General features: G+C 49.8%; 6 protein-coding genes across 6 annotated transcripts; 2 read left to right on the forward strand and 4 right to left on the reverse strand.

The window, feature by feature from the left end:
* The first annotated feature begins 822 nt into the window (after positions 1 to 822).
* BDQ94DRAFT_142933 (uncharacterized protein) lies at positions 823 to 2,384 on the forward strand. Its single transcript, XM_026766123.1, has 3 exons — positions 823 to 1,921; positions 1,988 to 2,096; positions 2,171 to 2,384. The coding sequence occupies exon 1, from the start codon at positions 1,441 to 1,443 to the stop codon at positions 1,825 to 1,827; it is 387 nt and encodes a 128-aa protein (XP_026626957.1). The 5' UTR covers positions 823 to 1,440; the 3' UTR covers positions 1,828 to 1,921; positions 1,988 to 2,096; positions 2,171 to 2,384.
* A 3,499-nt stretch (positions 2,385 to 5,883) lies between these two features.
* BDQ94DRAFT_142936 (uncharacterized protein) lies at positions 5,884 to 7,904 on the reverse strand. Its single transcript, XM_026766124.1, has 2 exons — positions 7,330 to 7,904; positions 5,884 to 7,261 (listed from the first exon to the last, which is right to left on the reverse strand). The coding sequence occupies exons 1-2, from the start codon at positions 7,458 to 7,460 to the stop codon at positions 6,478 to 6,480; spliced, it is 915 nt and encodes a 304-aa protein (XP_026626958.1). The 5' UTR covers positions 7,461 to 7,904; the 3' UTR covers positions 5,884 to 6,477.
* Positions 7,905 to 9,875: 1,971 nt separating this feature from the next.
* On the forward strand, positions 9,876 to 11,919 carry gel6 (putative 1,3-beta-glucanosyltransferase; the record flags this gene model as incomplete). The annotated part of the gene is made up of 3 exons (XM_026773130.1): positions 9,876 to 10,023; positions 10,086 to 10,297; positions 10,410 to 11,919. 3 exons carry the CDS (start codon positions 9,876 to 9,878, stop codon positions 11,526 to 11,528), a joined length of 1,479 nt encoding a protein of 492 aa, XP_026626959.1. The 3' UTR covers positions 11,529 to 11,919.
* On the reverse strand, positions 11,920 to 14,675 carry BDQ94DRAFT_27719 (protein kinase domain-containing protein). Its single transcript, XM_026775391.1, has one exon. It carries the CDS (start codon positions 14,542 to 14,544, stop codon positions 12,310 to 12,312), a length of 2,235 nt encoding a protein of 744 aa, XP_026626960.1. The 5' UTR covers positions 14,545 to 14,675; the 3' UTR covers positions 11,920 to 12,309.
* Positions 14,676 to 15,038: 363 nt separating this feature from the next.
* Positions 15,039 to 16,281, reverse strand: BDQ94DRAFT_142941 (uncharacterized protein). Its single transcript, XM_026766125.1, has 2 exons — positions 15,888 to 16,281; positions 15,039 to 15,821 (listed from the first exon to the last, which is right to left on the reverse strand). Exons 1-2 carry the CDS (start codon positions 15,952 to 15,954, stop codon positions 15,667 to 15,669), a joined length of 222 nt encoding a protein of 73 aa, XP_026626961.1. The 5' UTR covers positions 15,955 to 16,281; the 3' UTR covers positions 15,039 to 15,666.
* A 1,109-nt stretch (positions 16,282 to 17,390) lies between these two features.
* BDQ94DRAFT_27746 (uncharacterized protein) lies at positions 17,391 to 18,719 on the reverse strand. Its single transcript, XM_026775392.1, has 3 exons — positions 18,058 to 18,719; positions 17,555 to 17,799; positions 17,391 to 17,482 (listed from the first exon to the last, which is right to left on the reverse strand). Exons 1-2 carry the CDS (start codon positions 18,523 to 18,525, stop codon positions 17,602 to 17,604), a joined length of 666 nt encoding a protein of 221 aa, XP_026626962.1. The 5' UTR covers positions 18,526 to 18,719; the 3' UTR covers positions 17,391 to 17,482; positions 17,555 to 17,601.
* Positions 18,720 to 19,394: the final 675 nt, after the last annotated feature.

A 19,394-nucleotide genomic window follows, 5' to 3' on the forward strand; every position in this document is an offset into this window, starting at 1 on the left:
GGCACTGTGGGGGATTCATCCAGTCGATTGCTGGGCTACTGGCGAGCCGGGGAAGGGAGGCGACGTCGAAAAGAGACGGATCCAGCCAACTCAATATCCACGAGTACGCTAAGTTTAAAGTGCAGCCGAAGGACTTTCAGGTCTCAGACACAACCCGGGGCAATGACGTTGGGGCCAGGGAGAAGGAGAGTGATATTGAGTGATGGTGGTGAAAGGTTGGGTAGCTTGGTGAAAGTCACCAACACAAACAACACATGAAAAGTTGGCTGGCGTGGCAGTGGTGGCAGAACGGGAGGGAGGGGGAAACGAATAGGCGTTGGTTAGAGGAAGGAAAGCAAAACGGACGGTCGGGGAGTGTTAAGAGAGAGACCGGGGAGACACTAAAAGAGGAGTGGAGGAGGAAGAGGGGGAAGTAGTAAGAGGAGAAGGACGAGAGGTGACAGGGAAGGTTGGAAAAGGGAAGAAGAGGAAGGTTAAAGATGAGAAGATGGGAGAAGTGTGATGATGAGAAGAGGTAAATGGTAAACGATATGATGGTACAGTGGAGAAGAGAACGAGATTGAAGGAGGGAAGAAAGACCAGAGAGTAAGAGAGTCAGCGAGAGCGAGAGAAAGAGCCATCCGGGCCCTGTCGAGAAAGTTTAGGCGCGGATGGAAAATAGCGGTTCAGTTTCAAGCAGAACAGAACAGAACAGACAGAAAAAAGGATCATGACGCCTGGGAAATTGACCCAAGGGCCAGACGCAGAGACTGACAGCCAAGACCCTCGGGCTGCGACTTTCCACCGGCGTTCTAGACCTGCCGGCCTTGGCCTGATTGGGGAATTCATGACACGAGGACGCCCGGTCGGGCCAGTCAGCGGGTGAGCAATGCAGGTGTATAAAACGGGACACTTTTAATCTATCATCTGCTCCCGCCGGCATTCCACCTGCATTGTTTTATTTACCCTTATTAGCGATTTCCTTTCTTCTGGCTGCTAGTTTGTCTCTAAAAAAATATCCTCGTCGCTATTCATCCCATACAATAACATCCAAGTTATTCCCACTGGGAGTAGAGAGTTTCTTGCTCAAGTCTCAAGGTCGCGGACTGAGCCGACCAACCGACTCATCCAGAGGCCCAGACGCCTCCGACTCGTCTAGGCCTCCATAGTGGCTGATCGGAGCTAAACCGGGACAGGCCCAGCGATACCGTAACGGGCATTACACGGGCCTTCCAGCAGAGTCCACCAGTGTCCAGTGCCCACCTTTTAGTTTTGCCCCCCATCTCTCCCCAAAAAAAGTAGTAGCAGGGCCCCACCGCCCGTCTGGCCTTTCCCGGTCGGAGGGAGTCTGTCTGTAGCAGCACCACCACCACCACCAGCCAGAAGTGTGCAATGAAGACAAGGCAAGCGATGTAATGGACTGGACCCTGGAAAGAAAAGCATGAATGACCAGCTTGATCCATGACGACTTGTCTGTCTGGGTGGATCTGGCCGTCGTGCCAGGCGTCAGGCAGGTACTACAAACTGCCCACATTGTGTACGAGTAAAGTAAGGGTAAAAAATAAAAAAGAATTAAAAAGAAAAAGGCAGCATGGTTATTTCAACCAGGGCGAACTGATCAGGAGGTTTGCTTTTTTATTCCCTCTTGTCTTCTTGCCGCCTGCCTACCTACGCTTGGTAACAATGGCCGTTACTAGTAACCAACAACCGATTTCTGCTCGGGATCTCGTATTACTTGGGATCAGCATCACTTTATCGATCTCGCTTTTCACCGTCTGTTCCGATGCTTATTTACCACCAATTTCCTTATCTACCATAATTTGTAGTGGTGATTCTTCAGAAAATTGAAGCCTTCGGGAAAGCCGAAGCGAAGTCGGGTACACACTGGCACAGAGTAACGAACAACATCAAAAAGCCCCCCAGATGATCCGGAAGATAGTCCCTGATTAAAACCACAATGGTGAGCAAACTAGGGGAAACAGTGCTCAATAAGGTGGGTAGCGCATACCTACTAGTCTAGCGATAGTGCTAGCATCTTCGATCCCGGCCACGCTTCTGCGGTAGTAGTTCTTCATTATTCTCTTTATTATTGCCCATTCCCCATAATTGTACCTGACCTATACCATTTAGTACACAGTACCTTACCCACTCATAAATCCTGCATTGCTGGATTTAGAAATCTCCCACGCACAATAAATAGTTACGGTGTAGAGCATGACTCAGAGTAGACACAGACCGGAATAGGGCGAGATGGTGAGGGAGCCTATGAATTGAGCCAGCCGGGAAGGACATGAATCACCTAGATAGAAAATAATGAAATTAAAATACAAACTCCAACAAGGATAAGCAAAAGGGAAAATGGTTCTGGAACTCTAAGCCAAATTCCTCTGCCTCTCAGTGTCCGTCCCAAGGTCAACCGGCAATTCAAAACTGCTCATCCCCCCAAATTTCAGTTAATCTTGACGTCGACAGTCTCGTCCTCACCCTGGTTCGGCGTGGCGCAGAGACCACCCTCATTGGCCTCCCCGGGCAGCAGAAGGCTTGCTTGCATGGCGCGATCGAAACCCACTGCCGCTTCCGGGCGGATTGACGCCTAGACCCTTGTTCCGTGCTGCCGAAAAGATCCGCCTTATGTGGTCCGAAATTAATCAAAAGGGAAAAATTGAATTAAACAAAAAAACTCAAGTCAATTATTGTGTGTGCGCGCGAATGGGCCATTATGGGCCTGGAGATGAACATTGGCGGGATAAGGTTCAATTCTTCTGGGATTAGACAGGGTTGATGGATGAGGGAGGGGGCCACTGGGCGGTCCCGGTCTGTCTTGTCTCCTCTCTACAGAGTAGACTAGACTACCTAAGGGAAACTAAACTGACTTTCTCCTCTAACCGAAGGTTTACTTCAATTAGGCCGTAGCTTGGGCTTGACTAGGTTACTGTAGGTCGGGTCGGGCAAGAGTAGAGAATTGGTTTAGGGATCTGTAGGTGCGGGAGCAAGTTAGTCTGAGAAGTTAAGTTGATTAGTTCGCTAGGTACCATACCTTTCAGGTTTATCGTAGATCCGGCATGGCTCCCGTGGCTGCGCAGAGCTGAGGCTGAAGAGGGAGTGAGTGTGCTTATTTTGTACTTTTGGCGCTGCTGAGCATGCTGAAAACAATCTCCCTGTGTTTACCCAATCGAGTAACTCCGTCCACATGGAAGTAACTGGGCTTTACTTAGTTATCTGTCTCCTAAATTTTATTTCCCCTGTACAAAAATAAAATTGTCTCCTTATCTCAGCCTCACGGCGTCTGACCTCAGATGTCGTCCGCAGTCGCACACAGGAGGTACATACAACGGGAAGAGCGATGAAAAAAAGAAATGTGTCTATCCACGCCTTGCTGCTGCTGCTACTTTCCCCTCCCTCCTGTTCTCACTCCCCCCACTTTCAAGCCCAGTCCAGTCCAATCCAGTCCATTGGAACGATCCCGTCTGTACGTATCCATAGCCGACCACAACTACATGTCGTAAGTGGCTGAAATCATCCTCACCTCCTTTTGGCCTCGCACGCAGCCCAAACACGATCACCGATTAAGCCCTGTTCATTTAGTTAGTCCTCGTCCAGCCTTCATTGCTATTTTCCGTCATGTCGGAAGCGATATAACTTCTTAATTACCGACTGGGGGGGCTATTCCACGGTACGTGAAATTAGAGACCCTTTGAGGCGATCCTGTCTGGCGGGTGTCACTGTCACTGTCGCTGTCACTGCTGTCACTGCTGTCACCTTGCTCTGGACCCTAGCTAGCTATCCACACAATCTTCGGCATAAGAAGCTTGCATATACTATCACAACTCATATCAGGGATATAGCATACTAATCAAACCAAAACTGTACAGAAAGAGAACGATCTTCATCACTCTGATCACTATGAGCAAGGCATCTGCATACATGTTCATCCACAACAGCCATCTCCTTTGAAAGGGAAGCAACTCCTCAAACCTGATTTCCTGATCTACCAACAGATCTAGACTAGATCCTCTGTTATCCTGTTTCCCGAAATTGACTGATGTGATGCGATGTATGGATCTACAATCTACATGCCGTCCATCTAATTACTAGCCCTTCCTGTCAGAGTATACACGGCACACAAACACACGATCCAGAACATCCTCTGTACTACACTCAACTAAGGTAGTATACGACTGTGCCAGCAGATTGTATCTCGTGATGTGATCGCAAGCAAGAATGCAAAAATGAATAGTGGATAATGGTGATCCCCACCGGCTTGTATCCCATCCGACTCGGACCCAGTTCTAGACCATTACCTACACAACCTGATGGACTAATCTACTGTCTAGTAACAAGATACTCGTATGGTGGCGTGGCCTGTCTCCATCCGTCAGGCATTAATTCATTCCCTGATGGATGGATAGATACCCCACTTTACATTATAACCGAGTAGAGTGTACAAGAGAAACAATAAATTAATAGACAATCAAACCATCCACGGAGAGAAGGATAATACTGAGACAGAAACCTCAAACGCAACCATCCATGGAATCTCAACCCCAATCCCAATCCCCCAAATTTCTCCCCCCGATAATTAGATCCAGCCATACACAACCAACCCGTCTCCAACCTAATTTTCCCTACCATTACCACTCGTCTACTTATCTCTATAGAAACTACGCCCAGATCAACCCGTCATACTATACACCATTCTCAACCCACGGTTCCAGACAGTCTTCGATTTTGCTTCCACCCTGTATTGTACATCTATCTAGTCTAGATCAAAGGATCTTCCCTCATGAGACCAGACTCATCCTTCAATCTCCTCTACCAGAAATCGAGTGATTAGAGTAGAGTAATAGCAAAGCGTAGTATAAGACAGATAGACAGACAGAGACCCTATCCCATCCCGTGCCACATACCCATAACCCACCAAATCCAAGTCAAATCCAGTCTGGTCCAGTCCAGATGCGATAAGATAATTGCCATATCCATACCCACACCCACACCCACACATACCATTAACCCTTCACCAGATGCCTATTTCGTCAACTACCGACTGCGTACTAGTCCAGCCTAGTCCAATCAAATCCTACAATCTACAAGATACTAGATGAAAGGAAATACGAATTTGCCGCTCGCCCGCCATTAATCACGCCCCCCCTCCTCCTCCCCTCCCCATCCCCCTCCTCCTTCGCCATCGCGGAGTAAACCAACTAAACCCAACCCAACCAACCAACCAAACAAAGCGAACGAGTAGTCTAGATAGTAGTGGTGAACCAACTTACGTACGAATGTGCCGTGTCTTTCCCCACAATCCACCATCACCACCACCATTGAATCCACCTCACTTGCGTCGTGTCTCAGATATACAAAGGCTTGGGGACTGTGTGTAAAAAGAAATACAGAAGAAAAACAGGTTTGTTTGTAATGTCTTCTCATTGGTTGTTTTGGATAATAGATACTTTGTGGTTGTTGTTTCTCTTTTTCTTGCCTTGTTGACGCAGAGCGGATACCCAATAGAGGGGCAAAATGGGGCAAAGAGAGACAATGAGATGATTGTTTGTTTATTATCATTATTATTATCAGAAGAGAGGCTTGCTGAACAAGACAAGACACATGCAGTGTACATGCAGACAGACATGCATAAAATCTCCACCTTGCTTCCCTTGCCTTGTCAGCTAGCCAGACAGATAACTAGGTAGGTAGGTAGGTAGGTAGGTAGCCAGTCAGCCAGCTGTGTTGGGTAGGTAGTTGGTTACATGGCGTCGTCATTGTGTGCTTGATCGACTTGAGTTGCGTGTTTTGTTTTGTGATTTGTGCTTGTGGTAGCTGGCTTACATTGGATAACTAAGGTGTGCGGGCGGGTCTGTGTCGTGTTCTATCTGCTACAGCTCTACTATGTATGACTGAAACGGGTTTAATGATATGTGTTTGTGCATGTATTGCTCTTCTCATCTATCAAAGGTATATACAATTGAATAGAACTACCTCATCCTTAGCGTAAGTGGTCTTGCTGATCCACCTCGTGAGGCTAATTTGCCTCCGCACACTTTAACCGTGGCTGTCCTCACAATAACCTCAGCCCCGAACCACGTCTTTTGCCCCCTTGCTGCGAATGGCTTGCAGGATTGCACGATCTGGACACATTCTGCTGAAGCCACACACGCATACAAACCGGTAGGCATTTCCACGGAAGCAGTCCTCGAGGTTACATCCACGGGGGGATTTCCGCGAGTTTCTGCAAGAGGAAGCACTGGGGCGTCGAAACTTCGGTGGCACGTCTAGGCTTAGTGTGCACCTAGTTGCTTCGGGTCTGGAGGCAATTCCACTGAGGTGGCTGCAATGAGCTTGCAACTCACTTCAGTCCGCCGGTTGCTGATGTCGGCGTCGGATTCGGCCATCCCGATGCAGGATGCGTCCAGACCGTTGGTGATTAGACCCACGACGAATAGAGTCCGTTTAGATTATTTCACAGCTTGGTCGCTTTGACACAAGCACCTCTGCGATCGCTCAAGATGTCACCGATCTTCTGCGAGGGTCACCATGGCGGCGAGCGTGAAATCTCTGCGGCCGCTCATTGCGGCAGGGATGCATGCCGCGATTGGCGCCGGCCTTGGCAAAGAGCTTCTGGTCTTCTTCGTCGATGACAGGGAGCTGCGTGCAGCTGGACTGCTTCACCGTAACGGACGGCCGTGACGAGTCATTCCGAGAGCGCTGGGTCGGTCGGTACGACGACTCAGGCTGCAGGTCATGTCGGTCCAGAGCAGCCTGCAGCTCCAAGCACTGCAGCACCAGCTGCTTCACACCATCGGTCAAGGCACAGGCGCGATATTCAATGTCCGGCCAGAAGCCATCGCCCCAAAACGTATCCTGGCGAACGGCATTCTCGAGTGATTCGTACCAGAAGTCGAAGTTAGGCAGCCGTCTCTTGGCGCTCGGGAGGTCCAGACCCTGCAAGTGGTCTGACAGGAGACACGCCACGGCGACAAATCGAATGGTCGGCTCCGAGTTCATAACGTGCAGAACGATACAGGCGGGACAGCGTTCGGTCAAATACCAATCATGCTCTTCGCTCAAAATGGAATGCAGCCAAGCATAAGCACCACGCGCCTCACCACGGAACGCCCGTTCGCATTCTGCGCCTTTGTAGCGTGGCAGCACATTGGTTGCGATACGCGAGGCTTGGTGGTGGAGCAGAAAGAGAGGGAGAAGGATGGTGTGGATGATATCGCGATGGAGCCGGAAGGTTTCTTGTTCTTGACTGGGGGTATCATGGCGATGCTCGGCACAAAAGCTATAGCCGATCTGGTTAGCTACTGATAATTGACCCTGGGTTCTTTTGATGGGCAAGAAAACACGTACCTAGGAGCTTTCATGCCCAGTTCCTGGCGCCTCAGATGCTCCCTCACAAGCCTGAAAGCCTCATTGCGATCCAAATTGGCGCGATCGCGGGGAGAGATGCGAAACGGGGAATAAGTGCTGGTGGTGGACATGTTGCGGTCAACCGCTTGATTGCGCACCGGGTAGACCGTAACAGTGAAAGAGGTGGGAATATATTATGGAGACGGTAATATATAGCGATGGGGACAAAAATAGCAATCCGACGACTAATATGCGAATAAGGATGACGTTGCACCGGGAGGGACAACAGGTTGATTTGGGCGAAACACGAAACGACTAGTCCGAGCCAATCAAACGAGGCACAAGCGGGCGGAGAAGCTTTCCAGAGAGGGCGATGGTAAAAGACGGGAGAACCACGGATGGCATGATCCAGACCAGAATAGACGAGGATGAGGGGGGAGTATTGGTGAGGATTTTGGGTGTGGTAGAAGGGTGGATAGTAGGTAGATAAGGTGAAGAAGAAAAAGAAGGGGGGAGGGGAGAGGGACAAAAGGGAATTGTAGATATATTATCTACTTTAGTATAGTTTAAACCCCCAGCACGTCAGAAACGGCAAAAACAAAAAAAGAGGGGAGGGGGGGGAAAGTGGAAAAAGGAAAAGCAGGAAATGAAAAAGGAAAAGGAGGAAATGAAATGAAAGCGTTGGCGGAGATTCCTTGGAAAGGGAAATGGCACGCATGCGGGAAAGGGAAGCCCCAGTCAGACGAGGCCCCGTCATCCACGCAAGCCGGTGACGATCCGTCTTTCGCTAGTCGATTGCTTGTAACTCTCTGCTTGCATCTCCTTTTCTTCACTTTTTCCCACCCCCAAGAAGGATGGGGGGATCGATTGATTGTTTGTCCAACGAGGAGACTATCCACGTTGCCTACTCAAATGCTTTAATCAGATGGGATAGCTATAATATTTCTTCTTCATGTATGTAGCAGCAGCAGCATCCCACGTCAAGCGGCAGAAGAGTAACGGTAACTAGCAGAGAACAGACCCCATCTCCAGATGATCCTAATTATTTAGGCGGTGGGCCCAGCCAGGGTCTCGATCGTTGCCAAGACCCATCGCTCCTCGTGCTTTGGGCGAGACCGGAGAGCCCAATGCAGAATACCTGAGAATCCCTCCAGCAATAAGGGGGCGGGCAATCCCGGGCGATGGCTTGCAACTGGCCAGGTTCCTCCTGACATCGTTGGATCGTGTCCACCCAGTGCCCATGTTCCCAGCATATCCAGCATCTATTTACCATTTACCAAAGCAATAGCATATTAATAGCAGCTTCTTACCCAACTTCTCTTGCCCCCCCCCTTCCCCTCAGATTTATTAGCCACTATCGTTTGAGAGATTAATCGTCTGTCCAGCCTAGGCGATCAAACCCGATGATTTAATTGCGACACACAATTCCTACCACACCATTTTAGTATCCACTCGGGCCCTCCCTGCCCTACAGGTTTCAGGCGAGAGACACAAGCAATTTCAATTGCAATTCCGGTTTTATTTTAATTTTAATTTCCCTAGAGTAAAATTAGTAGTCTCCTAACTGTGTAGCAATATTCTGGAATTATTACCTCATTTCCCTCTTGTCTCTCTCCCTCCTCCTTTTCCTGCAAGAAGGACCGACCGGTCATGACTAAGCAGTGTCATTTTGTTGTGTGCAACCCCTATAATCACGTGATGAACTGGGGATTGCCCTTTTCGGGTCAGGAACCAGAACCACTCCTAAACATTGGGTTATTCGATTGGAATCAGTGAACGGAGTACCCATAGTTAGTAACATTAAGTGCAGAGTTCCATTCAGATGAAATGCTTATTTCAAACATTATTGAATGTGGTGTCCCAGATATCTCCGACGCGGTACTCACATAGTTCGCGACAACCTTGTTGCAATGCCTGCATAAACAATACAATCCATGTTGTCGATCCCATGCACCCTGGCATCCATTAAGCTGTTCCCCCTTCGATCGTGCTGCATTCCAATCTTCCCCGGAGATTGGGACAGCCTCTCCTTCTCCCATACACTCCAGAGCCACTATGAGTTTGATGCACCTGCAGAATTCTTTTTGACGTCACGCTCCTTAACAACAACACTCCCGAGTATGTCTCCTCCAGGGAAGACACGCTACCTTTGGTATGGCAGGGCGCCAGGACGATGGGTTGGTAGATCCTTGGGGGGTGAATGACTTCAACAGTTATTCGTCCATCTGTTATATTAGAACGAGTGTTTTCTCGTCTATGCAAGAGTCTGCACTCTCATTCCCTGGGTCGTCTTATCAGACTACTTTACAATATTCACTGTCCAGACAGCTGCAGGCAGTTTTGCTGGCGTGTTCCACTCTCTTCTGCACTCCGTCTTACTCGATTGATACCGACGCACTGGACTGGTCTACTTGGTCTGCTTTTATCACTCTGTGAATAGGATAGCGGTCAGAATCCCCGGAAGGAGACCTACTGCAGCGTACCCACCCGATCTATCGCCGATTACTTTGCAGAGCCAAGCCGCGTGCACGAACTGCGAGAAGACAATGGTCAAAACACGCTGGTCCTCATCTGCAACTGCTCTCTCGTTGCTGCTCAACACGTTCTACGCCCCCACCGTCAGTGCCATACAAACCATCTCGGCGGTTGGTTCCAAATTCTTCTATGAAGATGGCACCCAATACTACATCAAAGGTGCGTGTGTCCATTCGACCCACGATAGTTCCTCACGCACTGACCCGCGCGCCATGGTCTAGGCATCGCCTATCAACTCATTCCCGAAGATCCCCTGATTGACACCGCTCAATGCACGCGAGATGCCGCCCGCATGGCCGAGTTGGGCACCAATGCAATCCGTGTGTACCATGTGGACCCTAAAGCCAACCACGACGGATGCATGAAAGCTTTCGCAGATGCAGGCATTTACCTGTTCGTCGATCTCGACACGTTCGACACCGCGATCTCTCAGGTATGCACTTACTACCACGTCCTATATACCATCCATGACCTATCACCCGACCATTATCGTATCGGGCCGCCAACAAACCCTACCATACTAACCACTCCATTCCATTTCACAGGACGACCCCCACTGGGACCAATCCCAATTCGACAGCTTCAAAGCCGTGCTGGATGCCTTCCAGAAATACGATAACACCGCCGGTGTCTTCGTCGGTAACGAAGTCCTCACCACCAAGGACGGCTCTGCCGCCGCCCCCTACGTGCTAGCCGCAGCCCGCGACATCAAATCCTATCGCAATGCGCAACACTACCGCTCCATCCCAGTCGGCTATTCGGCCGCTGACATCGCTGAGCTGCGCCCCATGCTGCAGAACTACCTAGCCTGTCGCTCTGACCCCGCCGAACGGCTCGATTTCTTCTCCCTCAACGCCTACGAATGGTGCGGTGACTCCTCATACGAGCAGTCCGGCTACGAGTCCCTCCAGGACCAAGCGGCCGGCTACCCCATCCCCATCTTCTTCTCCGAAACAGGATGCAACGTAGCTCGTCCCCGCACCTTCTCCGACCAGGCCGCTATCTTCGGTGACCACATGTCGGGCACCTGGTCTGGCGCCATGATCTACGAATGGATCGAGGAGACAAATGACTACGGCCTGATCGAGTATGGTCCCCCCGGCGCGGACACTCCCCCGACTGCTACCAAGGATCTCGTCGTCCAGGACGGCTTCACTCGTCAGGGTGAACCCACTCCCATCCAACCTGACTTCGATAATCTCAAGAACCAGTGGGCTACGCTCCACCCTACTGGCGTCGCTCTGTCCGACTATGTTAAATCCACCGCTGCGATCTCCCCTCCGGAATGCCCTGCCTCCACGGACGGTGGATGGGCCGTGGATCCATCCGCCCCGCTCCCAACTATCGGTCAGGCATTCGTCCCTGCTGATGATGATGATAAATCTAGTGATAGCCAACGTGACGGTGCTGCCTCGCCTGCTTCCGCCACTGCAACTACCACTGGTACTGCATCCGAGTCAGGAGCAGACGGTTCAGACTCTTCCAACTCTTCATCGGGTCAGCAGTCTTCTTCCTCTTCAAGTACAGGTCCAAGCGGGGTAGCTGCTTACAGCCCATCGAGCGGGGCTCTGTCCATGCATGCTGGGAACGGTGGCTTTCTGTTCCGTCTTGATATATCTGCACTATTTTGCGCGGTTATTGGGGGCGTGGCGTGGTGGCTGTAGGTGATTGGATGGATGCAGATGCAGATGCATGTGAGTGTGGTCGGGTATTTTTATCATCCACCACCATTGGGGCTTTCTTATTTACTTTCTACTTCTATTACTCTATTCCATATTTGGTATTTGATATGGATATCTACTTTATGACGGGTCTGATGATGTATTGGAATCTAGGAATGGATGATTTGAGGCGTTGATATAAGGGTGTTCTATGGGATGGGGATTGGTATGAATGGTGGAGAATAAACTACTGGGTAGTCATGGCGGGATTATGAGAATAGATCTATTGTCGTTTCGATGCCATCTTTTCTTTTCCGCGTATCTACACTCACTACAGGGGTACATTAGAGGAAATGTATGCATAAGAGAGATATAGGATCTGATTAAACAACTAAACTAAATACAAGTGAAACAGAAGGTAAAATATATAAGGATAAAGGTATCACCCAAAGCAAGCACAAGCGTTCATTCGTCATCAATCGTTAGGAGACTGCCATATTAGTATATAAGAAAGGTGTAAAAAGTAGGAAAAAAGGATGTCAAGTCTCCTGAGAAAGAAGTAGTATCAGAGAGGAAGAACCCGAAAAGCCCAGAATGTACAAGGCATGACGTTGTGTACAAGTATGTGCGGAGTGCAAGATAATATAGAAGTGGAAGGGGACACCAGGAATGCGACGATAAAATGATTGGTTGTTGGTCGAGAAGGTAGTATGTCAATGATACAAAGAGACGAAGGGGAGAGCCATGTGGTTATCGCTCTGGAACGGGTATAATGAAATAAAGGCTAATGCTTCCCCAGAGCGATGCTGTAATTCCATGTCGGATCGTTATGCGCTGCCGGGCTCAAACCATGATCTGGATCACGCCAAGGGACAGGCGACGAAGAAGTGCTGTATTTATCGTACTCTTGGTCTGTGTCGCTGCTATATATATGGTTGTCTGTCCATTGCTGATCCGGTAGACTGAAACTCGAGGCAGAGGCTGAAGGAGAGGGACGGAGGCTCACGGGTCCTCCGGAGCTAGTAGATGAGAATTCTGCAGTCAATGGACTGCTTGGAGACGGGGATCTGGCCCCTAGTGGCTTTGCTCGCGGGACAACGAGTCTGTCTGATGATGAGGCTGCTTGTGCGCCGAGACGGAGTGGGTTTTTTGTCCTAGGGGCGTGGCATTGCAGGTCGGAAGTACAGTGGAGACTACAGCTTCCGTCCAATTTCTGGAGTGAGTGAGCCAGAAGCTGCTCCACCTGGTAAGCGGATGGACGGCTCATAGGTTCTCTGTTCAGCATGCTTCGCACAACGGTGAGCATTGGTCGAACAGACTGGAAAATAGGGTCTTTGTGTTTCTTCGCATCGTTGTCCAGTACGGCGATCCAGGAGCTCACTTGGCCGGCGTTTCGGTCGAGGTGAAATGAACAATCTGCAACGCCGCCACCACGGCCAGCGGTCCGGTTCTTAGCCCCTCGGTGGTGTGAAAAAGCAGAGAGCTTGCGCTTGCATAAGTGAGTGAAAATGTCTAGAAAAACTGCCCCAAGTGAGAAGATGTCCGAGGCTTCTGGGTCTGTCTGGCGTGTTTGCCATGTGTGGACGATTGCAGCATTAGAACCGATTATCGGGTAACCGAATTGGCCATATGTAGTAGAAGGAGCGTTTGATGATCTCGAAGAGTTGGAGTTTGACGAAGTGATGGACGGTGTATAGAACATTGGTCGTTTTATAGAGGATACCACGCGCTTGCGGGCGCTCCCAACGCTTGACCCAGAGGAAGACGAGTTGGTGAAGGATATCCGAGAAGGTGAGCCTCGTAGGCCGATGCGTATAGCAGTTCCCTGCGACGTAACAGATTCCGCGTGCGCATCTGTATCATGGTCTGACGGTTGGGAGCCTCTAAGTCTAGATAGGCTCAGCATTGCCGGACGGGACGTCTGCTTGCGGGCCGAACGGCCCCCAGATGGGAGCGCAATGTTGGGGCTTGGTGCGCTTGTGTCCTGAATACTCACTGAGCGCACCCATCGCTCGGGAGCACCATACTGATATGTTTCAACGTCGTCTGGCTTCAGTGGGGATAGAAGAGTGTCGAGAGCTTCAAATTGGCCTAAGAAAATCCGAAAGTCTGCGTCAACCAGGATATTCGACGGAGAAATCAGGCTATGAGCCTGGCTATGTGCATGCAACCATGACAGTCCATTAGCCAGGCAATGTGGCCAATTGACTAAGATTTCTCGACGCTTGTTCTTGGCGAGGCGCTTAAAAGACTGAGGCACGTCGGTAAGGAACGACATGAGCGTTCGCTCGTATACGCCGGAGAAGAGAATACAAACGGTCGTATCCACAAAATAGGAGGCGTAGATCGAGTAGACGTGATCGTGAGCTAGCCTTCTCAGAGAGCGAATTTCTTCCAGCACCTCGTTTTCCTCGAAGAAATGCGGTGCGCCTCCAATAGAGACTTGCGTTCGTAGAAGCACCCGACACTTAGAGCCAGCTAGGACAACCTTCTCCACGCCCTCCCTCACTAGAGACGTTCCGGTACGAAGAAGCTCCACCGGGACACCCTCATTCTGGGTATACTTGATATGGTCGCCTTCATTGATTCCTCGTACAGTGAATCGCCATTGAGCCAGAAAGAATTTGTGGGCAAGAGCTGCGTTGTCCCCTTCGGGTGCGAGAGGAAGGCGAGTGGTACTCGGAGCCGACAATGGTAAATCGGTGTCATCTAGCGATTCATCGACCAAGGCAAAGATGCGTTCCGGTATGCCGATATCCACGAGGATCAGGAAGAGTCTACCGGCCTTGGCGAGGATCCAGTCTAAGTAGGACTCGCTAGTCAGACCCTCTCCCCAAGGCAAAGGGTTGACGAGACGGTGCAAGATGTTCGAAGGGAGCTCGTTAAAGACGTATTCCGGACAAAGGGTGGCCTTCACACGATCCTCGGGCCACCAAAGTGAGGTGATGGCCGCCGACATTTCGAACTCATGGCGATCCGGGCCAAGAGAAGGCGATTCCCCGCAGGCGGGACCAGACATCTAATATATCGGCGAAAGGAAGGGTTTTCGAAAGTCACAGGGTACCTACACCTGGCCAGACTCGAGTAGGACAGACATGTCTCTTTACGGGGCTTCAGCAAGCGGCTGTCACAAAGAATGTCCGGGCCACAGACGGATTGGTGGGTATAAATGGGGAGGAAAGCGTAAGCCCTGAAACCAATATTGCAAATAGAGGGAAAAGAACTAGAGTCTTCCAGGTAATCAACGAAAATTGACATTAGATCAATAAACATCAAACCTAATGGGGATACCTAAATATCGGGGGATACAATCGAGCGGAGAGTGGCGGACCTCACTGGTGGACACGAGGCTTATCAAGCGCCCAGCAAGGGATATTCACGGTATTATTGAAAGGATCCATTCGATAATAGTCGATTCCGGGATTGTAGAACGGGGAAAAATTAAACCTAAAGGAGGGAAGGAGGGGGGAGGAGGAGGCAAAGAGGTACTTTCATCTGGTCATGGTGCAGTTCCACAGTGATAACAATCAATTCCGAACATGGGACCACATGCTCCTAGCGGGCATCTAAGCAAAAGGAACGAGCATACGAAAAAGAAAGTGCACCCGAGGAATCAAGTCGACCATGGTACAAAGTACCAGCCTAGAGGGCCCCAGTCACCCAAAGGAGAAGCTTGAGAGGATGAATGAATGGCCGGGGTTCTCCAAGAGCGTGGCAACGGCCCCATAGGCCGGCTCCGACAGAGAGGAACCTGGCGAAAGAGAGTCACAAAGCCGTTAAGGAGTGGGGGTTTAGAGTGAGGAGAGCGGAATCTAGTATAGTCCTTAGAGTTCGGAAGGAGGGAAACTAACTGCTAGTCGATAGTTAGCTAGGTAGAATGATAAAGTGATGAGCCCAGAGTAAGATGGATGGCCGGGGGTGGAAACAAGAAGGGAATACAAGGCGTGCGTGCACTCGATACTCTCCTTCCAATGAAGGAAGTCAATGCAGAAAAGAATCAACCCACGCGATAATCATCGCCGACCAAAGCGTGACTTGAATTCCCGGATCACGGGTCTCGAGTCATGCCGGACTTCTTTCTTTCTTTGGAATCATCATTGTTTCCTGTCTACAGTAAGTCACTACTAAGTCTACTATCGCCTCACCATGGCCACCAACACCTATCGATTTGATCAGTAACAAGCCCATTATGAGCCATCATTCTTCTATCATCTGTCTTGCATCCATCGAGCAGATCGTCAGGCGCATCCTTCTTGGAGAAAAAGCAATGTGACGTGGCCTGGATCGAGAAAGAAAGTAAGACAACTATCTATCTCTTTCCTCTTAGGCGCCTGCAATAATAACTAACAGTATCATACATAGCTAGTGCCACAAGACCACCACAGCCACTTCGCGCAAGACAAGCTAAAGAGGGCATGATACACGACATCCGGAGACACTATGAGAAAAACGGAAGGGGGAAGAAAAAAAAAAGGCGCTCCCCAAAGATAGGGAAAGGAAGATAGTACCATGCAAAAAAGTCCGAGCCAGGGTTCCCGGATCGGGCAGACAAGACTATCTATCAATGCGTCATCCCTGGAGGTTCGGGATGCAAGCTTATCAGTTGACAGTTGGACAGTCAAAGTTTACTCATGAAAATCCCGCCATTAGTCACGGCTCCCGAGATAAGCCCATGCTTACTTACTTGCATTGCCATTGTGTCCAGTTAATCATCCATGGAATGAAAAGGAGGCTTGAATGTGATCCATCATACGGATGGGTTTCAATGGTTTTTACCTCTGTGCAAATAGTGCAGAACCACACAGCCAACAACACACAGCCTGAACAAGTGGCTGGGGCAAAGTGGCCCGCGCACTGTATCCATACTTGAACCTCGACCTTATGATAAGGCTCACAGTAGCCTACTCCGTACTTACGTTCGCCAAATGGAGACTATCATGAGCTTAGAGAACGAAAAAGGTACGTACAGTAGTTCGCCTGTCCGCACGTCTCAAATAGACAAGCCCCAAATTTTCGATCTTCGCCGCACTCCATTCTGCTTATCTCGGGGGCTCGCGCGGTACTCGCCGGTCCGCCGGGGTAGCTCCGGGCTTTACTAAGTAAGTGTCTTCACTTGACAAGGCTAGGTTGTTGCAGGATGACAAGACTAGGCCATTGATTTTCATATGGCGTGGCGCGGTTATATTAGTATTTTGGCCGCGGAGTTTGCGGAATTATCTTGCGCGCCTGCTCCAGTTGTAGCCAACACAGTATATCTACCCAGAGCCTCCAGTAAATACTACTCTTCCTGCCCGATGTAGTATCTACAGGCCATACTACGACAATTTCCTATATTCGAAGAAACTTCATATAGTACCTAGAGCCCTACCTACTCGTAATTCAAAGAAAAAGGCATACAGTACTACTAGTAAGTACTACTAACACCATGCCCTACTCCCCTACTCTAAAGATCGATACGCATCCAATCATGCCATGCAGCATGATCGCCCCTAGGTCCGGGAAAAAAAGCCATGCTTGTGCAAAGTTTTGATTCCATTGTTTCTTTTTTTCTTTTCCCTTTTTCATCCTCCTTCCTTGCTCAATTCCCTGCTCAACAGAAAATCCATTCCGGAGCCAACGGGAAGATCAAGATGCGCAGCCGGCTGGATCGACAGCGAAGACTAGAGGAAGTGGATGGCATAAGGGGGGACGAAAATAAAACCCACAAAACCAAGCCTCAGAACTAGTTCAAGCCATTCATGCAGGAGGTCATCATGGACATGATTCTCGTCCACCCCCTTTTCCTTCCATCCTTCTGTCTTTTCTTCATTATCTTTCCTGCCTTCCTCATTTTCCAAATGGGTTGCCTTGCAGAGCTGATCGCAATTAGATGGACACACACACAAGCGAAGTCGTAAAAGTGATGTTAAACACCTAACCCTGACTAGTGAGAAAAGGATCGATCAACAAAAAAGCACCTGTCAGAAATGGTTATCGTTTCACGTCGTTGCCAATCATGACGTCGAGAGCTCCATAAACTATCTACTTACTTTTTGCCTAAAAAGACACTATACTTCCGACAACCCGGACATAGATACTATGATCCTATGCGCCGTATCCGCCGCAATCGACTATTAGTCCTTTGCGTAGTAGGGACGAGCTGCTGCTGTTGCTCTTCGTAAGACTTTCGTCGAATCCAGGATTTGCGAAAATGCTGCTGCTCTTCGTCCTGTTGTTTTGCTCGGTGGTGAATGAAATGTTCGTGGGCTTCTTTCTCCTCGTGCAACTTTTCGATCTGGTTTACGTAGGTGGGAAGGGTTAGTCATATGCAGGTACAGTAGGGCCCTACTGTATGTCATGTCCCGTCATTGTGTGAGATGGTGGTGTGGAGGGGAGGGGGGGAGGGGTTGTTCGGTGAAAGTCAAGACAGACAGGGGTATAGGTTTGTTTGTCTCACGACGGGGAAGCAAGCAGGATGGAAGCACACAAGAAAGAGAAATCCAAGAGAGTTGTTGTTGAAACATTGATGAGAAGGATAGGGGATAAAACATACTTGAGCTAACCACAACTCCTGCTCCGAACTCCAAGCTTTCTGACATCGAGCCAGTTCACTTCTCGCAATCGCTAATCTCCGTTCTTGTTCCATCGTCCACCGACATCTATCCCCAGCAAGACTGGCCCAGCTCACGACGCGCACCAGCCCCGTCCGGCTACTGCTACCGCTGCTTCTGCTGCGGCTACTGCTGCTGCTGCTGCCCAGATCCGAGTCAATTGCGCTCACCGCCATGTGGGCATGGACATCGGTCAATGCTGCATAGTCATCTGGGTACTGTACTGCACCCCAGCGAACTTCAATGGGCGGGTCAGAGTCGATTTCTTTCCCTTTCCAGGTAGTGGAGGGGGAGATGGGGGAGATGGGGGAGGAGGAGTGGTGTTGTCGATGTTGTTGTTGTTGCTCGGTTCGCTTGTTGGTGAACAGGGACAGGCGCAAGACATACTTGACTGGATTGCTGACCCCCATTTTTTCCTTTTTCTTTTTCGTACATATACAAATGGAAATTTCTTCTTGCCTGATCTTCCTGCCGATCTGTGCTTGCTTATCGTTCCAAGGGCACTGGACAGTATAATGGACTTCACCGTTCAGTTGCACCTTTGCCAGGCTGACAGACAGACAGACAGACAGACCGTTTGAAGTTGCAACTCAGGCACACACACAGACACAATTAAATTGTGTATACTACGGGCCGTTTGGAAATCCCCCTTTTTATATACATCATATCAACCCGGTCACTACTACTTACTACCAACAGCACCCGATGCATCCATCTATCACTTCGGGAACCATTTACTACTACGATACCTTCTCTTTCGCCTGCATACTTTACTTACCCGGGGCGGCCAGGAAATCCGGTTTTAGGCGCCATAAGAAACACAACCCGACATCAGGCTTCTAAAATGGGGCTAGGCTCGTATGTCGCGTTCTTCCGCTTGGCTGGCCCTCCAGGATGCCTGCACCGTGCAGTCAGAACTACGATGTTAGGGCCAATGAGGGTCGATGATGTACCTCGAGTTCGTCAGACCTGGGAGTAAGTAGTAGTTGGCAGGTGGCAGGTCAACCCCCATTCTGTGACTGCTACTATTTCCGTGAAACTACTATGTAGCCACCCCGTGGAGAAGTAAACGTGGCAGTAGGAGCGTTACTTGGACACGACCCATAAAGGAATAGGGTCGAAAGATTCAGAAAGTCACCAACTTGACGGACGTTGCGGACGTCACAGAGCAAACACCGATGCCGCAGCACGACACGTTCCATGAAGATCGGTCAACTGTACTGTATTCATTGGTCTATACAGGGGCACTAGAAAGTCAATTCTGCGAATCAGATTTCAG

This window comes from Aspergillus welwitschiae (assembly GCF_003344945.1).
Source record: "Aspergillus welwitschiae strain CBS 139.54b unplaced genomic scaffold BDQ94scaffold_14, whole genome shotgun sequence".
Taxonomy (NCBI): Eukaryota; Fungi; Ascomycota; class Eurotiomycetes; order Eurotiales; family Aspergillaceae; genus Aspergillus; species Aspergillus welwitschiae.